Source organism: Phaenicophaeus curvirostris, chromosome 20 (genome assembly GCF_032191515.1).
Source record: "Phaenicophaeus curvirostris isolate KB17595 chromosome 20, BPBGC_Pcur_1.0, whole genome shotgun sequence".
Taxonomy (NCBI): domain Eukaryota; kingdom Metazoa; phylum Chordata; class Aves; order Cuculiformes; family Cuculidae; genus Phaenicophaeus; species Phaenicophaeus curvirostris.
The window spans coordinates 11747355-11768039 of record NC_091411.1 but is presented as its reverse complement, the minus strand read 5'-3'; the positions used below and the strand labels follow the sequence as shown (position 1 = coordinate 11768039).

The 20685-nt window shown below is 49.5% G+C and overlaps 2 protein-coding genes across 16 annotated transcripts in view; one reads left to right on the top strand and one right to left on the bottom strand.

The window, feature by feature from the left end:
- Window positions 1–5168, top strand: part of DENND1A (DENN domain containing 1A) — a 175661-nt gene extending 170493 nt beyond the window's left edge. For all 10 annotated transcript variants that reach the window (XM_069873541.1, XM_069873537.1, XM_069873540.1 and 7 more), the window contains 2 exons: window positions 917–1172; window positions 2026–5168. In XM_069873541.1, coding sequence (XP_069729642.1) covers window positions 917–1172; window positions 2026–3339 — 1570 coding nt within the window. In that variant the 3' untranslated portion in view covers window positions 3340–5168. The remainder of the gene's footprint in view (window positions 1–916; window positions 1173–2025) is intronic.
- A 3594-nt stretch (window positions 5169–8762) lies between these two features.
- CRB2 (crumbs cell polarity complex component 2) overlaps window positions 8763–20685 on the bottom strand; it is a 62490-nt gene continuing 50567 nt past the window's right edge. For 4 of the 6 annotated variants that reach the window (XM_069873509.1, XM_069873508.1, XM_069873505.1 and 1 more), the window contains exons 7-13: window positions 18112–19059; window positions 16704–17260; window positions 15851–16016; window positions 14390–15257; window positions 13091–13207; window positions 12549–12675; window positions 9234–10147 (exon numbers count right to left, since the gene is read on the bottom strand). In XM_069873509.1, the coding sequence (XP_069729610.1) occupies window positions 9920–10147; window positions 12549–12675; window positions 13091–13207; window positions 14390–15257; window positions 15851–16016; window positions 16704–17260; window positions 18112–19059 (3011 nt within the window). In that variant the 3' untranslated portion in view covers window positions 9234–9919. Of the gene's footprint in view, window positions 9088–9233; window positions 10148–12548; window positions 12676–13090; window positions 13208–14389; window positions 15258–15850; window positions 16017–16703; window positions 17261–18111; window positions 19060–20685 lie in introns of those variants that run through there. The other 2 variants (XM_069873506.1, XM_069873507.1) reach the window with 2 other exon arrangements.

Sequence of the window (20685 nt, the reverse complement as noted above, 5' to 3'; positions counted from 1 at the left end):
TCTTGTTCTGGCATCGTTACGTTCCCGTGTCGCCAGCAGAATCCCTGCTGTTTGTGTGGATGAACGAAATCCTGGTTTTAAATTTGCACGATATAGAGGTAGTACAATAAAATATGGAAAGAGGAGGAGGGTTCTTCCATAGGATCTGTTTTTGCAGGTCTCACAAATATTTTCCTTTAATTGAAACCTTGTTTAAATGCCACGGTACAACCGGCTGCCAGTCAAACGCCAGTCACGGCGGCTCCGTGTGGCACTTGGGCTGTTAATTGGCTGCGCATTATGCTGCTGCGCTCTGCACACGCCGCCCCGATGCAAATCTGCTGGGCTTCAGGTTTTTTGCTGAGGTGCGTGCAAGGGAAGCATCCTGCTAACTCGGCCTCGGCTGCAAATGTGAAATAGGTGTCTCCATAATGGATTGTGTTGTTTCTCCATAAGATGACACCGGTGTAATCATCGGATCTCTGCAGAGTGATCCCAATTATTGCAGGGAAACAGTGAATTACGTTCGGTGCCGAGTCCGCGCCTGCGGAACATGGGGCACTGGGCAGCTTCTCGTGTAAAGGGAGCGAGCCGAGGAGCGGGTCTGCGTGCGGGGCAGGGCAGGGCCCCAGAGCAGAGCTGGAGTCTGTTAGTGCTGCCCCAGAGCCCCCTCCGCAGCCCAGCCTGTCTGTCCCTGCATGCTCACAGCTCTTCTCGCAGTATTTCACCTTTCCCTTCTGCAAAGCCACCGAGTGTCTTTGTGAGTCCTCCGTCCCAGTCACTCTGCTCGCACGTGTGCTCTTCCCAGGGCAACGTATGCTGTGTTTTGCCACCCAAAAGAGTTTGTAAAGCCATCCAGCTCCTTCATGAATACTTGTTTTAAAACGAAATCTTAGGAAGACAGTCATTTGCAGCATGATTTTTTTTCCTCTCCCAGGCCCCAGCCGTACCGGGCTCTGAAAGAATCGGACAGTGCTGATGGGGAAGAGGCAATCAGTCCAGAAAAACCAAAGGAGCCTCTGCCTCCGAGCCCTCTGCTCTCCAGAAAGGCCACAGACGTCAACGTCCTTGAAGACATTTTCCCTAATCTAGAAGTAGAAGCACAGCCTCAGCCTCTCAGCCAAGCAAAGAGCCTGGAAGACCTCCGGACTCCCAAAGAGGAAGGAGATGAGCGGTGCTCCTTTGACTACCAGGTTTGCACAGGGCTCTGTGTTGGCTGGGGGGTTGCACAGAATGGGTGACTGTCCTCTGTTGTTCTCTGAGGAACGTGCTCCTGTCATGGGGTAGATGCATCCATTTTCCAGCCATTTGTCCATGTGTTTCTATGTCCCTTCTGAGTGAAGAAATCATTGGAATGGGACTCAGTTATAAGACGGTAACTGTTTCCACTACACCCGCAGCCTGTTCTGCTAAAGGAGGAAACATTTGCCCTGTTCCTCAGAGCTTTTTTTGTCCACTAGCTGCCTCACAGCATCCTCTTTGGAGCGGATGCTCCGCAGTGAGAAAGAACACCTGGGAACTTTCAGGTTCCCTCCAAACCACATGGTTTTTAAATGACGTTCTTTTAATTTGGCCATTTTGGTCCAGGCATCATCTGAACAATCTCTGTTACAGAAGAGGGGTTCTTTATGAAGAACTTCACTGAAAATATGCATCCTGAGAAGTGTGAAACTGAAACAGAGTCTGAGATCTTCACGTGATATGAAAGAAAATAATGCCATTTCTACCTTATAATAATCTTTAATTTGGCGTTATATCCAGATATCTTATTTGACAGCTTTCTCCATACAGCAGTTAAGGCTTGGAGTTTCTGTGCCTTAGATGCAGGTCTGTGCTCCCGTCTTGGCTAACAACAGATGCCACAATGTGTCACAGCTGAACAACTCATTAGAGGCAGAGCTTGAATTAAAACCTTGGAATCCTGCTTCTGCTTTCCTGTCTGCCCTCCCAGGCCGTGTGCTGTTGTCCCTCTCCCGCTCAGCTCAGCAGCTCCATGTCATGAGGAGATCAAGAAAGGTTAACATTTATTTTTACGCTTTCTTGCAGAGAATGGATCTCAGCGTGTCTGAGAGGAACAGGATTGTGCCGACCATGAAGCTGTCCCACCCTTACAACAAGCTGTGGAGTATGGGCCATGACGACATGGCTATTCCCTCCAAGTACTCCCAGAGCTCACCGGAGCGGCCCCTGACGGCACTTGGTAACGTGCCGCCGGGCACAAGGAGACCCCGGAGCAAAGACAGCACTCTGGCTCCTGCAGAAAAGGATGAATCGAGTCCTGCCATTCAAGGGAACATCACCATTCCTAGGCCGCAAGGAAGAAAGACTCCTGAACTGGGGATAGTGCCACCACCACCAGCACCCAGGGCTTCCAAGCATCAGACTCCAACTGGCCCATCAGAAATTCTCACCGCCCACGGTACAGGACGTAGCCATTTGGTTTCAGATCTTCTCCCAGAGCCCTTTGGAGTTGGCAGCGCGTCCTTAGACCCTGAAATGCAGCAGTCTGTAAATTATGCCTCTCGTCCATCTCAGCTTCTGTCCAGTGCTCCCAGTGCTGCTGAGATGCTCCAGCCTGTCAAGGTGAAGACGGAGAACACAAGTAACGAAAGCGACTACCTTCTTAATCTGCTGGATCCATTAAAAACAGCCAGCTGGCAGAGCAGCGGCCCACAGCAAGGTCCCCGCAGCCTGCAAAGCGCAGCCACTCCCCCCGCTGCGGCCACCTTTCCTTCGGTGCCAGGTGACTTTGTGCCTCCGGCTGCACCGTTTGTCCAGCCTCTGGGTTATCCGTCCTCGGTCCCACCACCTTTTTTACAGCCGTCTCCTAACCCATTTACACACACAGTGCCAGGAGCCCTTTCGGTCTCTCTAGTGAGGCCCCCAAGGGGCTCTTTCACCCCCTCGTTAGGTCACGCTTACAGCTCTAGCTTCATAACACCTAGTTCTAGCTTCTACCCACCGCAAAGACCTCAACCAACCATGACAACGCTATCCATGCCAAACCTCTTTAGCCAGGCTCCGGCTGTGCCGCCAGCCAGCTCCGTGCTGCTGCAGCGCCACATTCCTTCTCCAACCAGCTCTCTACAGCCGGCGTCCCTAAGTGGTCCTTCTAAAACCAGAACATTGCAGCTGGGCCCGTCCAGCTCAAAGGTAGATCCCAAGCTATCTCTCCTGTCTACTGAACCCCCTTTGATCCCTTCACGGCCAGCCAAGGGCTTGGAGCCTGTGTTACTGTCCTCAAAATCTGAGGAGATGAAAGATCCATTTGAAGATTTGTTAAAGAAGACGAGGCAAGATATGTCATCCACACCAGGGAAGGTGGAACAGCTCAGAAAGCGATGGGAGACCTTTGAGTAATGCTCCCACTGGCCTTTGGATGTCCCTTTGGAATCGACAGAGGGTTGCTTTGTTTTTTTGAGCCAGCATAAACCCAAGCATTTCTTTTATGGAAGGCTGAGCCAGGATCGCTGCAGGACCATCACGGTGCCGCCGTTCACACTCAAGTGCTTTTTGCCCAGAGTTCAGAGCCCCCCCAGTGTCCTGGTCCCTGCTGCTCCCTCACTCCTCACCGCTGGAACCCCTTGTGACTCTTGCACCAACCAAAGCATGAAGGTAGCTGGGTTTGGCTTGGTTTTCCACCCACAGCTTTTCGGACCCTGCTACTGACGCAGAAGCTGCTCCTTCCCCTGCACTTTGTCCTTGGCGCAGCCGGCGCTCAGCGCCGCACGTTGTTCCGGGAGGGTTTTCCTGCCGCTCACTTTTCCTTGCGTTACACACAGAGCTCTGGTGATTTGCTTTCACACATGGAATGCAGCAAACAAACCCGGGCTTGTGGGCTGCACTGAGTGAATCCCTTCGGCTCCGAGTCTGTCCCATCTCGCAGTGCAGACGTTCATTTGGAGGAGCTTTTGTTGCAGGGTTTTTTCTGTCCCCTCCCCGGGCGCGGTGCCAGGGCTGCTCTGGTGCACGAGTGCTGTAACTCCTTGTGGCAATGAAATCATAGGAGAGAGCAGTTGCTCCGGCTTTGGTCCTGCAGCTCTGTTGGGAAACTGGAAACACCAGCAATTGTTTTTCTTTTTGGGATTTTTGTTTATTTGTTTGTTTTTTGTTAAATGCATCAGAAAATAGAGGCCATACAGAGTATCTTAGCTCTTATACTTGTGTGTCCATGTTCTATATAAGTTAAGTGCTACAGCTGGCAGTATAGGAATGGGGTGTAACAGTATCTTACTCGATTATCGCAAATAAACAGAAAAGAGGAAAAAAAAAAAGGGGGATTGATGTTCCCAGCCCGCAGTTCAGCTTGGAGGCCGTTGTGCTGAGGAGAGGGCCTGGGTGCAGGCGGATGGAAGCTGCAGCGCTCGTCTGTGGAACCAGGCCGGGGCTGAGCCAACGCGCGGCAGCTGCCCAGAGCTGCTGGACCTCAGAGGTGGGAATGGGGGTTTCCCTCGGGTCTGCACGGTGCTCGGCTCCTGTCTGAAAGCCCCCAGGCGTCGTCCCGCTGCAGTGGGAGCCGTTTGCTGGTGTAACAGGTCATTATGTGGACAGTGGATGGACCGCAAGGTCACAAAGTATGAAGATCAATGAAGTGGTGAAGGGGCGCAGTCATTGGGATTTTCTAGGACGCTTATGGTGAGAATAGTATCCTCCAGAAATGTCATCTTAACCTTGGCATCCCCTACAGAACCTGCTGTCCTTGCAGTGGTCATTTATGTCTGACTTAAGTGGTGCTTTTTTGTTTTGTTTTGTTTTGTATTTGGGCACAACCTGGTGTAAAACGTTACTCTAGAGGAGGGAATCATGTCACCGTTAAGCCTTTGATAAAGGAAATCACGTGGGACACATAGGGAAACTCTTGTAAAGCTTTAGCTGATTTCCAATGTATCTATTTTATTCATATAATCTTGGAAGTTTTCTTACTCGAGTGTATGAAGCGGCTGTCTGCGCGTCTGAGGCTGCGATGCGAGAGGGCTGCTCAGTAGCTGAAATGCCAGCTCTTTGGGAAGACCATAGTATTGCATTAATACTGCATTTCTGTGAAGTCCTGTTACTCTGAGAAGCCATTTGGTTGGATTTGTATTTTCTTTTTTTGTTGGAAGACAGATGGTTTTAGTATTGCATAGTAAAATCTGTAAATCTAAGAGAACAGCTCCATTTTATTTTATGCCGTTCAGAGCATGAACGTTATCTGTAAACTGAGACTGGACTGTCAGAGCGCCTCGGCTGTGACTGCGATGCTAAAGCTTTCTCAGTGCTGCTGGAGCCGTACGGGCACCGCAAAGTTCGGCATACGACGTGCCAGCTGAATTCCACCTGCTCTGTTTCAGAACCATTCATGTTGTGTGCTGAGCAGACGCTGTGCCCGTGCTTAACTCAAAGAACACTCAGGTAATTCTCTCAGGTAATTCTGTTTCACTGCCAAGCATTTTGCATCTCTGGTAATTTTTCTTTGCCCGTATTATGGAACATTTTATGCAGCTGATTTTTTTAGACAAACAAGCACACTCACATTATTTGGCAAGTTAGTTTTGGGGCACTGAAAGGGCTCCTCACCGCTGGCACTAATCCCCCTCACTGTGTTCCCGTGCTCCTGGAGCTTGTGCCCTTCCTCACTCCTTGAGTAGAATTTGCAAGCAGGAGCCCTGTTACTGCACCTCAGAATAACAGGATCGGACCATCCCCGGGACAGGTTAGTTTTTTGTCTTATTTAAACTCAGGAATTCCTAACATGACTCATTCCTCCTCGTGCCAGAGGCGAGCGCTGTGTGCTTGTCTGGGAGAGCAGGCTGGGACCTCCAACCTTGTTCTTTCTCATGGAGAAAGTGTTTTGATGTTTTTACTAACCTAGTGTAAGAATTGTTCCCATTACCTCTTGCTGGTGGTTTCGCCAGCGCCGTCTGTGTTTCTACATCATCTCCTTACAGGCTGCGCTGCAGCTCTGCACCATTCAGGTCTTTGCTTACAGCTTTGCTGTGTGACACAAATAATCACAAAGTCAGTACCATTTTAACTGTGAAAGAGGCGTTGAGCTCTGCAGCTGGGCCGGCTGATGCTGCACACCAGGATCAGCCCCCCTGACAGCGAGATACTCTTCAGAAAATCCTGATCACAAATCAAGGTAACAAGATCTGGTTTTAGCCAAATTTTATTGTAAATTTCTTTTGAAGGACTTTCTAATATTTACAAATTATAAAATTTACAATTACAAAAGAAATCGGGATCAGGAACTACAGCAACTCCAGTTTTGTGAAAAAATATATTTAAAAATTAAATATCAAAAGAAAGTGAAGTTCATTAATGAAAAAAACCAACTTTCATAAATTACTCTGCAGAAATGCTCAAGACACTGACAGTATTTTAACCTTTTCTAGTACTGGCTTTGGGTGCTTGAAACGACATCAGCTCTGCTAACCCTGTGCTGCAACTGAGCAGCTGCCGGGCCAGCACGGGCGCAGGCGGCATCACTGCTTGTGCTTTGCTGCCCCGTGCCAAGTCGGGGCTGCGGCTTCTCCCTGCCCCTCAGGAGCGGGTCGGGGAGCACAGTCCTGGTTCTCTTCTCCAGGCAATCAGGGCTGCAGAGCTCTTGGGGCGCTCAGGGCCTGCTGCTCCCTTCCTCAGCAGAGCCCAACGGTACCAGCGCTGCCCCTCCAGCAGCGCCCTGGGCGTTCATCGGGGCCGAGTTCACAAACCCAAAGCATAGGCAGCCTTTGCCATAGTTCACTGTATGTCATTATGGGATGGCAAAGCACGCCCCTCCCTTTACAGTGAATTACAGGCCGCACAGCAGGGCTCTGACAGGATGGGCACCCAGAGCAGCTGCTGCCACCCAGGGCTCTGTGACTCCTCCACCCCAGGAGAGAACCCTGCTCTTAGGACAGGGCCAGGGTGAGTTTTGTTTCTCCAGAGAGACAGTCCCTGGCTCGGTGTGCAGGGCCTGCCCTGTTGATTTATTCTCCTGCTGCTTTGTTGCTGCTGAGCAGAACCAGGCTCACCTTTCCCTGAGGTGCAGGTTAACCAGTCCCACCGCCACCGGGAACAGGGCAGCAGAACCATCTCTGCCCTGACTGCGTTCAGCCTTTCCTGAAGAGCAGCCGGAAAGTGCACAGAGCAAACCATTCACCTTGGAAGTAACAGTGGTGTTATTGCTAATAACTACCTACCAGTGACAGCAAGCTCACTGCACTGACAGGAGGTTACTTCTGTCTCTCTCAGTACTGTCCAGCCCCTTCCCAGCCTGCTCTGTCAGCCTTTCCTCAGCAAAAGAGGAACCGTAACGTCACCCCAAACACTGTCCTGGCTCCCCAGGGCCTGGGTTTTTCTGTGTTCCAGCATTGCCATTCTGCCTCTCATCCGCGGGTGTGTTTGGGCAGGAGAGCTGTTCAGCAGCAGACAGACCCCAGCGGCAGTTTCATATTCTTCCCTTTGCTTAGAATTACAGAGACATTTACAGCTACAGTAAAAAAAACCATAAATTCAAGAGCAAAACAGAGCAGCATTTTCTCCTGGTGGCGAGTGGCTGGGGAGCCAGATTATTAATACGGTTTAGGAGATGAGAAAGCAGACACCATTTCCTAAAATACTTCTCATTGATACTTGCAGTAGTTATCCTGAAAAACTAATCATTTTAGACCCTGTCTGGCCTGCCCCGCTGCATTGCTTCCCGAAGGCTCCACTGTGTTGGGTTGAAGAGACAGGACCCGTGCAGCTCAACAGGTAACAAAGATGAAGTAAAGCCACCAAAGAAATAAAACTCCTTTTCATGGCAATGTGGAAAAGGAACACAGTGTCTCACTAAACACAAACCTGCTTTTGTGGCCAAGGTCACTACATTTGTTAACTAAATCCCACTCTTCGTAGCAGCAGGACCAAACCTCTCTGTCCCACGAGGTCTGGGCCCTGGAACAGCTCCTGCCCGGCTCCCACGGGGAGCACCCCTCGCTGGGCAAACACTCGAGCTTTTACCCAGGTCCTTTCTCTGGTCTGGTTGCTCAGCACAAACTCCTGAGCCCGGGACAGTCGCTCTGTGTCGGGAGGGAACGGTCAGCAGGCTCCTACCAATGCCTGCAAAGGCTGATCAAAGCAAGCCAGTGCTTCTACAGAGAAACACCCTCACATTAATACTGGAACTGGCAACTCAGTCATAGGAAGGCACTTAAAGTAGTCCTGTGGGTGACGCTAGGTCTGAGGGACAACTTGAGTAGCAGTGGCTAGTGCAGCACGTGGTGCTTGTTCTCTGGTGGTGCACCATTGGCGCAAGGACAGCAGCAGCTCGAGGAGGGAGCGCCCCTCAGTCAGTCACCTCTTAGCCGTGCAGGGGAGGCACAGGCACACCATTTTTCTGGAACAACCCTATTATCTGCATTACTTCTTAACAGAGTGGTTTAAATCTCATTAATCAGACCCATCTCAGTTAGCTGCAAGACTCCTTTTCTGCTGGTGGCTGGCAGGGATGATCGTGAGAGCTGCGAGCCCTGTGTGACTGAGGGAGAGGCAGAAGCAGCGAGGCTGAGCCATGCGCCTCTCTGGGTGACACGGAGCATCTCTGAGCAGGTCCATGTACCTCGCTGTTGCCACAGCCACCTCTCCTCCACAGGGCCCTTCCAGAACTATTTTTTGCCCTCCCAGACTTTCCTGCTCTTGCTGGCAGGCACATCTCACACAAAGCTTTTATGGGAGGAGCTGCAAGAACCAAGCTCATTCAAGCAGCTGAATCTTCCACCAAGTAACTGCAGGTGATTGCCCAAAGCCTAGGAAGCAACTTAAAGCAGCACAGACCCGTCCCACAAAAAAAAAAAAACAACACATCTCCAGACCTAAGACAGAGATGCTGCAGCAGTTCCAGGATTGCTAAAGGACAACACGGCACCTCTTGTGTGACCCCAGTTCTCATATCAGCCGCTCGGTTGGTGGCATCTTGATGACGTTCCACATTTCCACTCGAGCCCCATCTTTTTCTTGACGGCTTGGGCTGTAGGTTCCCTGAGTTGCTCTCCTCCTCTTCATGGCAATTGCTGTGACTGCAACGACTGCAAGGAGAAGGGCAGCCCCTGCAGCCCCGACTGCTCCCACAACGGAGGAGTTGCTAAGATGCGCCCACACTGGCTGCTGCGGTAAAACAGGGTGTTACTCAGAGCTTCCACGGGGATACTGCGGCATTTCCCACCCCAGCCCCCAGCACCGCCCTAAGCTGCACAGTGCGGACAGCAGTGCCAGCCAGGAGCTCCCCCTCTCACTGCTCCCCGCCGACACTGTGGCTCCAGGCGCTGCCCAGAGCTCCAGCATGGCCCACAACCCCAGCGAGTTCCAGCAGCACCTTTCCCGGGCGGCATCCATGGGAATGTCTAACAGAGACCATGTCACAAACCAGTGCTTTGCACAAGGATCTCGGTAATTCCTGACGATGCCCTGTCACCCTGGCTGCCACAGGGCAGGAGGTCAGAGCTGCTGTTGCTGTTGCAGACTGACTGCGTGCAAGAACCTGACACCTGAGCTGAAAAAGCTTTGAGTGCATTTCAGCTATGACAAAACCAAAACAGTATATACAAACCAATCATAAATACCTTCTATACAACGCTCCTCACAAGCATATATAGATCTTAAACCGCAAATTAGTGCCTAATTTAACCCTGCCTTTTAAAGCAGATTTAACAGTACCGCTGCTGCACCTCAACAGCCCGCACTGAGGTGACCGGTGGGGCAGTCACAGGGAGGGACAGAAGGGGCAGGGGGGCTCGCTTTGAGCCAGCCACGTGCAATGGACTCAATTAAACCAACCCGAACAGCCACCGCAGACGCATTCTGCCTTGTACTCCTGAGTCCATGTCTTCGTTACCAGGCCTTAAAGAAACCGAGATAGGGTGGATCTGATGCTGCAAGTGCTGGGGAAAGATCAAGGTCAAGCAGACCTTGCAGGTGCATCTCCTTGTCAGGGTGGTGCCTAGATTAACCGCTCTTCGGGTGGCACCTTTAGGACACTGTCCATCTCCAACCGCGCTCCTGCCACCTCTTGCTGGCTCGGGCTGTAGGTTCCCTCTGACTGGCGCCTCTTCCTTGCAGTGAGAACCATGAATATGAGGCCAATACTGAGCAGCAGTAAAGAGCCACAGGCTACGGGGACAGCTACTTCAATTAGTGGGGAGGGGAAGAGAGCACCTGGAGTCCCCTTCTGTAAAAGAAATTAATGGAGAAACAGTGAAATCCCGTGGTTACAATAACATCAGTTGAAGAATCCATAATAGTCAGACCCGAGGGAAAATTTCTTTAAAATGAAAAAAAAAAGCAGAAGATCTGAATGTGAATGGAAAAGGACAAGCAAGAACCAAGTACAGGGCTCGAGGGCACCTGCACAGAGACTGCTCATGTTCACTCTTTAATCTCTTAGCAAAACACATTCAAGCTTATGTTTTAAAGTGGACTGGTTCAAACACAAAGAACAGACGGGAACACGTTCTGAATTTTTCTTCCCTGTTCAGAACTGTTACGCTCACCCGTGGCACCCTTGAACTGGCAGCTCTGGCGAAGCTGAGCTCACTGGGCAGAGTCACAACCAGATTTACCAATGGGACAGTTAATGCCACTACAATAATTCATTTAAGCCAGGGAATGATGCTAAAAAACGTTCAATGGTGCCTCTGAGGGCAAGGGAGAGGATTTATTTTGCTTTAAAACTAAGCACTGCAACAAGATCCTCTGCAGACTTGTGGTGCGGGACTTCCTCAAAGGTGTTGGGACAGGCAGGATAGTTCAGTTTCAGGCCTAACAGGTAACAAATCTCAAAGCCAGAGGAAAGACTGGGATACAGAACCAAGAAGTGACATAACTTGCAGAGACTTAGTGAAATCCTAGGACAAAAGTTTAAATAATGTAAGTAGTGAGTGGTGAGTTAAAGATCCAGTGAACTCATAACTCAAAACTCCTAAATGACAAACGCAAGCACTGTTATGTCCATGAAATGTAAAAATGCTGTGGAACAGACTTGAAGACAACTTGCTGCAGAAGGGGAGGATGTTAAAAAGGTCAGTACATGGATGAGAGATGGAGATGATAAAAGGCTCAAGTACCAAGAAATGAAGATGAATGAACACTCTTTATATTCTGGTGGAATGACAGATGGTATGGAACACAACTGCAAGGAATTTTAAAAGGTGTGGAATTTTTGTCACCAAAGAGAGCTTTAGAATTTAGTAAGCCTCAAAATAAGAGATATTTCTTATTGCTAAAAATAGCATCTGCCACCTTCCAGATAAAAGAATTCCAGCTTGATTCTTTACAGCTCTGGGATGCCACACAGGCTATGCTAATGTCACACAGTGACACAGCACAGAAGAAATATTCCCAGAGCTCCTGGAAGTCCTCCTGCCATTTTCAAACGTCTAAAGTTGATTCCTCTGTGCCTGCCAAAACTCAAGCGATGTGCTAGGAGTTAGTTCTAGTTTGCAGCATGCAGATTAGTCACGCGGTGCCCACGACAGGAGATTTTAGCAGGCCTGTTGCGTGCTCTTTGGCTGCTGCTGTTGGTGGGAAGGAGAAAGAGCAAGGGAGCACAGCAAACATCCCTTTGCTTTGATGCCATCGTTAACGATGGACAGAGCCGACAGCCATGCCCTGTCCTCTTCCCTGCCCCTGCCTTTCCAGAGGAAAAAGATCAACAGTTCTACAAAAGTGATGGGATGATGAAATGAATACAAGGAATCTACACAAAGTGTCCTGGGACAGAGGAGACTGAGATGCCTGTAGGAGATTACACATGCAAACTGGAACTGTCAGGAATGACCTCATGGCACATGCACTACAGAACCCTCAGGAACAGCAACAGCAGCAGAGCCCCCCGCACACAGCCTGCCCATGCAGCACGAGTTAGTACATTCCCAGGTTACCAGATAAGCCGCCTGGCCATGCAGTAGCTTTACAGAGAAAAAGCAAGCGTGTTGATTTAATGACTTCTGCACAGGAAAGATTCCAGCCTCAAACAGCGATGCTCTGCTTACATGGAAAAAGAAAAGCATCGCTGAGATTTCCCATCCACCAGGCCCACTGGGCCAGCAGCAGACAAAGGAGGCTACTTTTTCACTTGTGTTTGAATCTCTTTTAGCTCGACTTCATCTGGCTTCCCTTCTCCAATACATCCATTCCTAGAGAGGCGATCAGTGGAGAGGGGAGGTGCTTTGTAACTCTCTCCTCCAAGATAAAATTCCAGCTGAAATTCCATTCTGCAGAGAGCTGCAGGGGAGATAGGAGGAATATCTCCTTGCTACAGGACCAGCCACAGTTGTTTGGTTACTGCCCAACGAGTCCTAAAATCTAAGGGAAGCTACAGAAACAACCCTGAAAACCACAGGGCAGCCCATGCAGGTACCGAACAGTATTTGCTGCAGTCACTAACATGCTGGGACTAACGTGCAACAGCACTGCAAAGAGAAATAATTTCACCCTTTGGTTCCAGCAGATTTCCTGATTGTACTAACAGCCCAGCGTCCCCAGACTCTGCTGAGCTTACTGCTGCCACTCCTCACAACTCACAGTTTGGAGAGAGACAGGAGCTTCCAAGAGCAAATGGAAGTGCTTACGTTAATGTCGCAGCGTTCTCCCATGTAGCTGGCACTGCACAAACACTCAAATTTGTTCACGGAGTCTTGACACGTGCCTCCGTTCTGGCATGGGTTTGGATCACATTCGTTTATATTGATTTGACAACTGAAAAAAGGAAAAGGGTATTAAAATTAAATGGAATTTCTTACACAGGTTCCTCTGCCACGTCACAATAGATCAGCCTACAAAAGCCTTGTTCATTTGAGAAGTACCTGCTGCACGTTTTCCAGATGCCTTCTCTAGGGCCCAACAACATGAAAGTTTTATCCATTCACACCGAATTCTGTATGATTGAAGCCAGGACGGATCTCTAAGCACATTGAATTCTTGTGAGGCACGCTGTGCCGTCACGCTGTGACGATTAATATCATCAGCAGGATCACAGCAAGCCTGCCTCTCCTAAAGGTTACAGCTAGCTTACAGCTTTGGAGTAAGAGGATGAAGTGTTTGAACCTACTCAGCCATCTCACTGCTGTAGGAATTGGAGCACTCTTTCCTGTGTGGGAAAATCAGCACTTACTTCCTTCCCGTGAAGCCCGGCTTGCAGGTACAGTTTGCTCCCCAGCTCTCGCTGACGCACTTGCCACCGTTCAGACAGGTGAAGTTCTTGCCGCACTGCTCAGGTGGGAACGGCCACCTGGGAGAAGGAGGAGAGAGCTTTAAAGCAGTCAGTTTGGGGGAAGGGAAAAGTGTAGTTAATCCAGCAGAGACTGGGCTGGCGACGGACATCAGCACCATCACTGATAATGTTAGGAAGGAGGTGGACATGAGCAGAGAACAAAATTGTCTCAGAAATCACCCATAATAGAATTGAGCACACCCAGAGAACAGGCAGGAGCTGCAGCAGTGCTAGGACATTTCTCCCATAGCTGCCTGTTCTTGCTGATAAAAATATAACCAGAGACAGGATGCTGCTGGAATAGCAAACTGTGGCACAGCAAGGCCACAAAAAAAAAAAATCATGCAAGTGTAGACAATTGTCTACACCAGAACAAAGTGAGAGCACCAGGGAATTGGACCTGGCTGAGCTTCAGTTATCTCAATGTTCAGGTTGAACAGGCATGAGTAGATGGAAGCTTAAGTAACATGTTGATTCCTACTTCCTTTAGCGATATGAGACATACCCTTTGACTAAAATATGCAGGATTTTTTCCAAGCTAATACAAATGCTATAAATAACACAGACTATAACATGGCTACAAATATCAAAAACCCCAGCCCTGCTCCTGGCTCCGCATGGATTTCCCAACTAACTTCACGTGAGCTCCATGGAGGGATCACGGAATGTGCCCTGCTGAGCATAACAGGCAGTAATGTGCCAGGTAAAGAAACTTTTTTTCTCACAGTGCACATTTGATAAGGAGCAGGAGACTCAAATAGACCTTTCTTTTCACCAATGCAGAAACACCCTGCCACAAAGTGCCACAAAGTGCCACCAAGCCCTTGGCTGAAGGAACACTATTAATCAGTGCACATGGAGTTTTATCTAATATTATCGGAAAGTATTGGTCAAGGCAAGGCTTATTTTTGCAGAGGCAGCAGCAATGGGAAGAGGTAGCACGGGCAGCTTTCTGCTCACAGGCCGGATGAGCATCACTGGAATGTGGCCCCGTACCACGAGCAGCAAAAGCAACAGGCCACACAACTTGCACTCTGAACAGCTCTGAAAGGTAGCATGGGGATAACCCCCACAGAATGGAAGGGTTCTTTGCCTAACAGACACTTGCAATAAAAAATTTTCCCCAGGTGTCCCAAAGTAAAAGTCTGGTTTGTGCAGGGGCTCCTCTGCCTCCTGCACCTGCCCAGCCCCGGCACTTACTCGCAGCGCGGTCCCGAATACTGAGGGGGGCACTTGCAGGAGTAGCCGTACACCCCATCAATGCAGGTAGCTCCGTTGAGGCACTGGTGCCGCACACAATCATCAACGTTGATGTCGCACTTCTTCCCGATGAATCCCCGGAAGCATTCGCACTGAAAATCTGCCACCGCATCGACACAGTCCCCATGAACACACGGGCTGGACTGGCAGTCATCAATGTTGGCCTCACAGAGCGGCCCCTCCCAGCCGGCACGGCAGGCGCAGCGGAAGGAATTGAACAGGTCCTCGCAGGTGCCGGCGTTGAGGCAAGGGCTGGAAGCGCAAACGTTGGCCCCAGTGCAGCCCAGCTGGATGGTCCGACTGCTGGACTGCTGGAACTGCTCTGGCTGGGGATACGGGAGATGGGAAGTGAATGGCAGGTAGATTCCCCCTATCATCACTTGTCCTAGGCAGCCAGTGAAGTTTTCAGCTAGAACAATCAACGCATTGTTCTTCAGGAAGTCCAAGTTCCCAGCACTTCCCTGCAGAGTCATATTAACAGAGCCATCCAAACAAACCAGCCACCTGGAAGAAAGCGCAGATGGCTCTTCCATAGACATGGAGACAGTGTGCCAGGCACCATCTGTGACAGACTTCTGACTCAGGAAGCTGACACCTTCGATGCTATTCCCACTCCTGATGTCCACAAGCAGGGAGGAGTTCTTAATGGCTATCTGGAGGGAATCCACTTCTTCCACAGCCCAAAGCAAAATGGCATCTTCATCCCTGGTTCTGAAATCCAAGCGGAGGCTGCTCAGGGTTCTCGTCACTGATGCATTGCTGGTAAATTCAATGGCAGCATAACTATCAAACGTTGCATTAGCCAGACCTACAAATAAAGGGGGAGAGAGTAGGGGATTTGAAAGAGATGGTCTGTGCCGTGTTTGAGACAGATGAATAGCAAACTCCTGGCAGGTTCTCTCCCTTAAGAGCCACGTAAGCTTAGTGTGAGTAGGATTACAGGCCTAGCTGCTGGCATCCTTAAAGCTCTTCCTGTCTACAGTTTTACTCTAATAATAATATCCAGCTCTTATGTAGTAATTTTTTACTCATCAGTCTCACAACACTGCATAAAAATACAAATATCCTCCAATTACCACTAGAAAAACTAGATCATAAGTCACGAAAGTCATGCATCCACAGCTGCTGCAGTGCCAGTGGCAGAGCTGGGAACACCCCAACATCTTAAGTTCCTGATCAAGTCAAACTAACAGAAGCAAACATCTTTGAGTACCATTCTTTGCCCTATCACAAGCTGGTGGTAAATCCATAAAGTGGATGCTGCCTGCAGGAGTTTGTACCTGGGCACCATTCCCAGTTCCCTTTTGCAGGCGGGTGTTTATATTTATTGCAAGACCAAAAAGTAGGATCAGTGATTCCAGACAGGGAACAGTAAGGATTTTACTGGAGAACACGACTTACACACATATCCTGCTGCAACATCTACACAGGTGGTAGCTTCAGGACATGGGTCGCTCTCACACCAGACTCTCTCTTCACAAAGTTTCCCAGTGAAGTTAGCCGGACAGCTGCAATGGAAATCATTCCAAGTGACAATGCACCTGCCCCCATTCTGACACGGCTCAGACTGAAAAACAAAACAGTGTGATTTAGGAGCAGCGGAATTCAGCAAGTTTGGTAGAAGGAAATGTGACAATAAAGATTAGTACGAGCAGTGCTTGACTCCAGTTTGGAAAAGAACACAGCCAAAAGCAGAGAAACAGCTGAAACAGGCTGCAGTGCTGCTGAAAACCTCACAAAGCTCTGTCCCAGGAGGACACACTTAATACTAAAGGCCTGAATACTTCATAGCACCATGAGCAGGAAGGGCAAAATTAAGGAGTACAGCCTGCCTCCCCACCTTCATGTGTGGCATAAAGGAGAGAGAGCTGCTGACCTAAGGGCATCCGGGCTCCTTGAACTGTTGCTGCTGAAGCAACAAATTCCTAGGGGAAGAGGCTGTCTTGCAACTGAAACAGGACAAAGGGAGGTGCTGGGAAGGTTACTGGTTAGAAGGTAGAGTCTGGAAAGCAGTGTGGGCTTGGCAAAACAGATGGGGCTGCCTGGGTTCTACAGACTACAAAAAACACAGAGAAGCCAGAGAAACCTCAGTGCTTAAACTGTACACGGTACATCGAGAAGTAGGGATGTATGGGACCAGGTGTTCACTTAAACTTCTCATCTTCCTGCTATCAGCAAGAGCCAAGCTGTTCTACAATCACAGAACTGCAATAAACAGCTGCACACATGTAGAGACAAACAGGAGACACCCTACCTTGCAGGTGTTATCAGAGATGCAACCATTCACAAGGTTCCCAATTTGGGTCCCATTGAGTTCCTGCAGCAGACTGGAGTTCTCAGCTGGAAAAAACTGTATTTGGTGGCTGTTCAGCTGGAGGTCTTGTAAGCAGCCTTTAAAACAGCCTCCCCACATAGCGGCACTGGCTGCGCTAGGATGCCCTCCAATATATACTTCATAACCAGCTAAAAGAGGGGTTGCTCCAAGCTGGCCTAGCTCCAGATACGTGTCTGATTGGTGAGCATTGACAATTCCTCCCTGGAAAGACAGAGCTACCAAATGCCTTCTCCCATCAACTACATTTTCTGGAAGCGTCACCGTATCTTTAGAGTACGTCTCTATCCTCAGCTTGCCGCCACTCAAGTACAGGGTGAGGCAGGGGCCGGTTTCACTGCTGATTTGCAGCAGCAAACCGTTGGGTTTCCGACTCCGAATGAAAAAGGAGATGTTGAAGTTTGCACCAAGGCTATCAGAAAGGGAGAAAGAGGCAAAGCTGGTGGAATTCTCTCGGCCAAATGTTGCTGCTGGGCGCTCTGGAAGAGAAAAGAAAGGCACATCAGCTCAATGACAAGAGAAACGCAGCTGGTACAGGGATATTCTAAGCTGAAACTCCTTAAGAATGGAGCAAGACCTTTCTTCCCAAAATTTTCAACATGCCTCAGAGTCATTACAGTATTGCCACTTGGGTCTGTGAAAGTAAGAAGTAGATGAATGTGTCCTTGCTTTCTCTGAAAGGAGATTTCAAGAATTCAAGCAGCCAAGTATCAGACGAGGGAAACCCAGGTCTCGCAGAGTCCTTGCCACCACACAGATTTATTCAAGGACTTTTAAAACACAAAGCTACTTCTAAATTTTTTATATTTGGTGCTAACAGTAGTACAACTTTGTACTTCCTGCGTTTAGGGCTCAGGAGTGAAACAAAAAACTGGAAGAACATCAATACAAGCCTGCAGGAACATTAAAAAAAAATGCAAAAGGAGGTGATTTTAACTCAAAATTATAAAAGAGCTTCCTTTAACACATCGTGTTTTACCTATACAGCAGTACATTCCCATTCACCCTTAACTCGGAAGCTCAAGATCAACGTTTCACAGTAAAACGACTTCCCTGCCATCCTGCAATCACACAGATCCAATACAAAGACGTAGTTAGAGCCTCTGGCTCAACAAGGAATAATATCCACACCACAAAACTGACCACCATTCCCACAGGAGCAAGTAGCAGAAAAGGGAGCAAGGAGGATCTTACTTACAGAGGGGTTTGCTTTAGTCTTCCCACTGGTCAAACAGAAAACACTGCTTCCAGTGCTAGCACCTATGCTGATCTGGTCTCTCTGAAGCATCAACTAACAGTGGAGCTGGCAGATGTAAATCATGGCACTTACCGTACGAGCAAGACGGGCCTCCATAAGGCCGGGAACAGTCGCACCTGAAGGTTGCCCAGAGGTCCACGCAGAGCCCTCCGTGAAAGCAGGGCTCAGAGAGGCACCACTCTGTCCGCTCACAGCCCCGCTTCACTGGGGAGGACTCATCCACAGGCAGATTGTGAGGGAGCACAGCTTCAGCATCCACCTGAAAGTCTTCCAGGCAGCCGACAAAGCCTTGCTGGCTCTGGGTGTTGTTGGCCATTGGATCCTCAACACCTCCAACATAAACATTTAGGAAGGCAGGCGGGATCAAAGCAGCACCATGCAGGACAGGAGAGCTCTGCAGGCAGACACCGTCATCACACGAGTCATCCCAGAGCTTCAGCTGCACAGTGCTGTTCAGAACAACTTCAACTTTATGCCACTGGCCGTCATCAACTCTCAGCCCCTCAAGGAGCAGCAGATACTCAACATCCTCCCACTTCAGTGCTGCATGCAGGATGCCATCAAAGAGCTCCAGGAACAAGTATTCAGCTTCATGGCCTCGGTAAAAAAGGATAGCGCTGGGCAAGGTGGTTCGGAACCGGAGGGACACGCTGGGAAACCGATCTCCTGCTACATCCCTCCTGCTCTGATTGTTCACAGGCAGCTCAATGAGGAGATGCCCTCTGGAAGCAAAGGAAAATGTTGTTGGTGTTGAGCATGTGGCATCATAGAAACCAGGCTGGCACTGGCACAGGTGCCCATGGCTCTCAGCTTGGTAGGTGGGGATGCACAAGGCCTCATTTCGGCAGTCGTGCATCTGGCAGCCAGTGAGCTTGACAGAGCAGTTCTTCCCTCCCCAGATAACGCCATCCTGGCTGGGGGCACAGTGGCAGGTATAGTCGCCAATGCCATCCTCGCAGACAGCTCCATTCTTGCAGGGACCCTCCTCACACTCATTGATGTTAACAGCACATTCCACACCTGCGAAAGATTTAGAAATGGGATCTCAACGCAGGGGATTGCAAACCCCTTCCCTAGGGAGCCTGCCAGTCGCACCCCACCAGCCCCAGCACTGCCGCTCACTAAGCCATTCTCCCCAGGAAACCCCCAAAACACCAAGAGCTGCCAGCGAGCAGCCCCACGCTCGCTACAGGGCAGCCCTGCCACTGCCATAAGAGCAAGCAAAACACACTTGTGTGCTGGCCTTCCAGGTGCTGCAGAGAAGACGCTGTTCATTGAGCTTCAGCCAGTCAGCCTGCATCACCCTACAGACCTCTGTCCTCTCCTGATGTCAAATACCACAGGTAATCAATATGCAGAGGATATGGAAAGGACAAAACAGACTGGCAAGAATCTTATGCTTCCTTCTCAATAGGTTTTGTATGTTGAAACTCAAATTAAGTCCACAGATCAGACCAGAGCACATTCCCGGCACCACTGTTGCCGACAGTGTTAATACGAGAAGTTATTGGAAAGCCTCAGCTAAGAAAATTACAATTCCCAGACAACCCTCCAGTTGTCAAACACTCACAAAACTCAGTTTGTTATCAAACACCAAACAAAACACACTCCACAGGCATTCTGCCATACTTGCACTAAGCTGATTTCCATTCTGCCTACCCCGCAGAAGTGAGCTGGGTAAGAAGTTCTGCACTGCCACTGGGCTGTCTCCGAGGCACTGGGATCCCAACAGGGCGCAAGTAAATTACGAGACATTACACTCAAATCTGGTTAATGAAAACCTGTTGACATTACACTCAAATCTGGTTAATGAAAACCTGTTGTCATTTTCCTGGTTATCTCCAGACTGAGAGCCCTTCTGAACAGCTCACTTTATCTGGCCCATAACGCGGGTGTTCACTAATCTCCAGAGACAGTCACACAGATAAACCAAGCATGGATTATCCCAATCTAATAGCATTACCCACCGAATCTGCCAGCAAGCACAACGAGGACAGCGGAAAGAAAAAGAAGGAATTCACACACAAAGGAGAGGAATCCAAACACAAAAGACATTTGAAAAGAAAAGCCACAATGTGCATGTCAAAGAGATTAGAGAATTGCCCGAGGGAAGGAGATGAGGGGAGATGGGGCATTAGGAGCACTGGAGCTGGACATGATGTGTGATAAAAAATAAAACCTTAGCAGAGAACTGGGTTCTTGAACACACGCATTGATGGTTTGTTCCCCTCGCTCCCCAGCAGTGCCGCACATGCAGTTGTGCACAAATGCCCTGCACCCTGCTGGCTAACCAAGCTGCTGTACTCTGTCCAGCCCAGGGTCTCTGCTGTTACCGGTGCTCTCTCTGCAGTGGGCGAAGCTCAACCCCAGCTTCCAGCTCCAGCGTTGCATTGGGTCAGCATAGGCACATAAGATGTATGGAGCTTTGAGAAGCACTGCAGTCAGATTTGAGGGGAGAAAGATAGGTTTGGTATAGTCCCACATCCATGAGATGCCCTTCATTTTAGATCAGAGCTGTTTACATTTACCAGGGCGATTAGAAGGCAGCAGTGGTTTGGATAACAAAAGGAGACATGCCGTGAATTTCCACATTTCTGAGAAGGCTGGGAGGCAGGCTGGGAGCCCCATTTTCGCACATCACGTTCC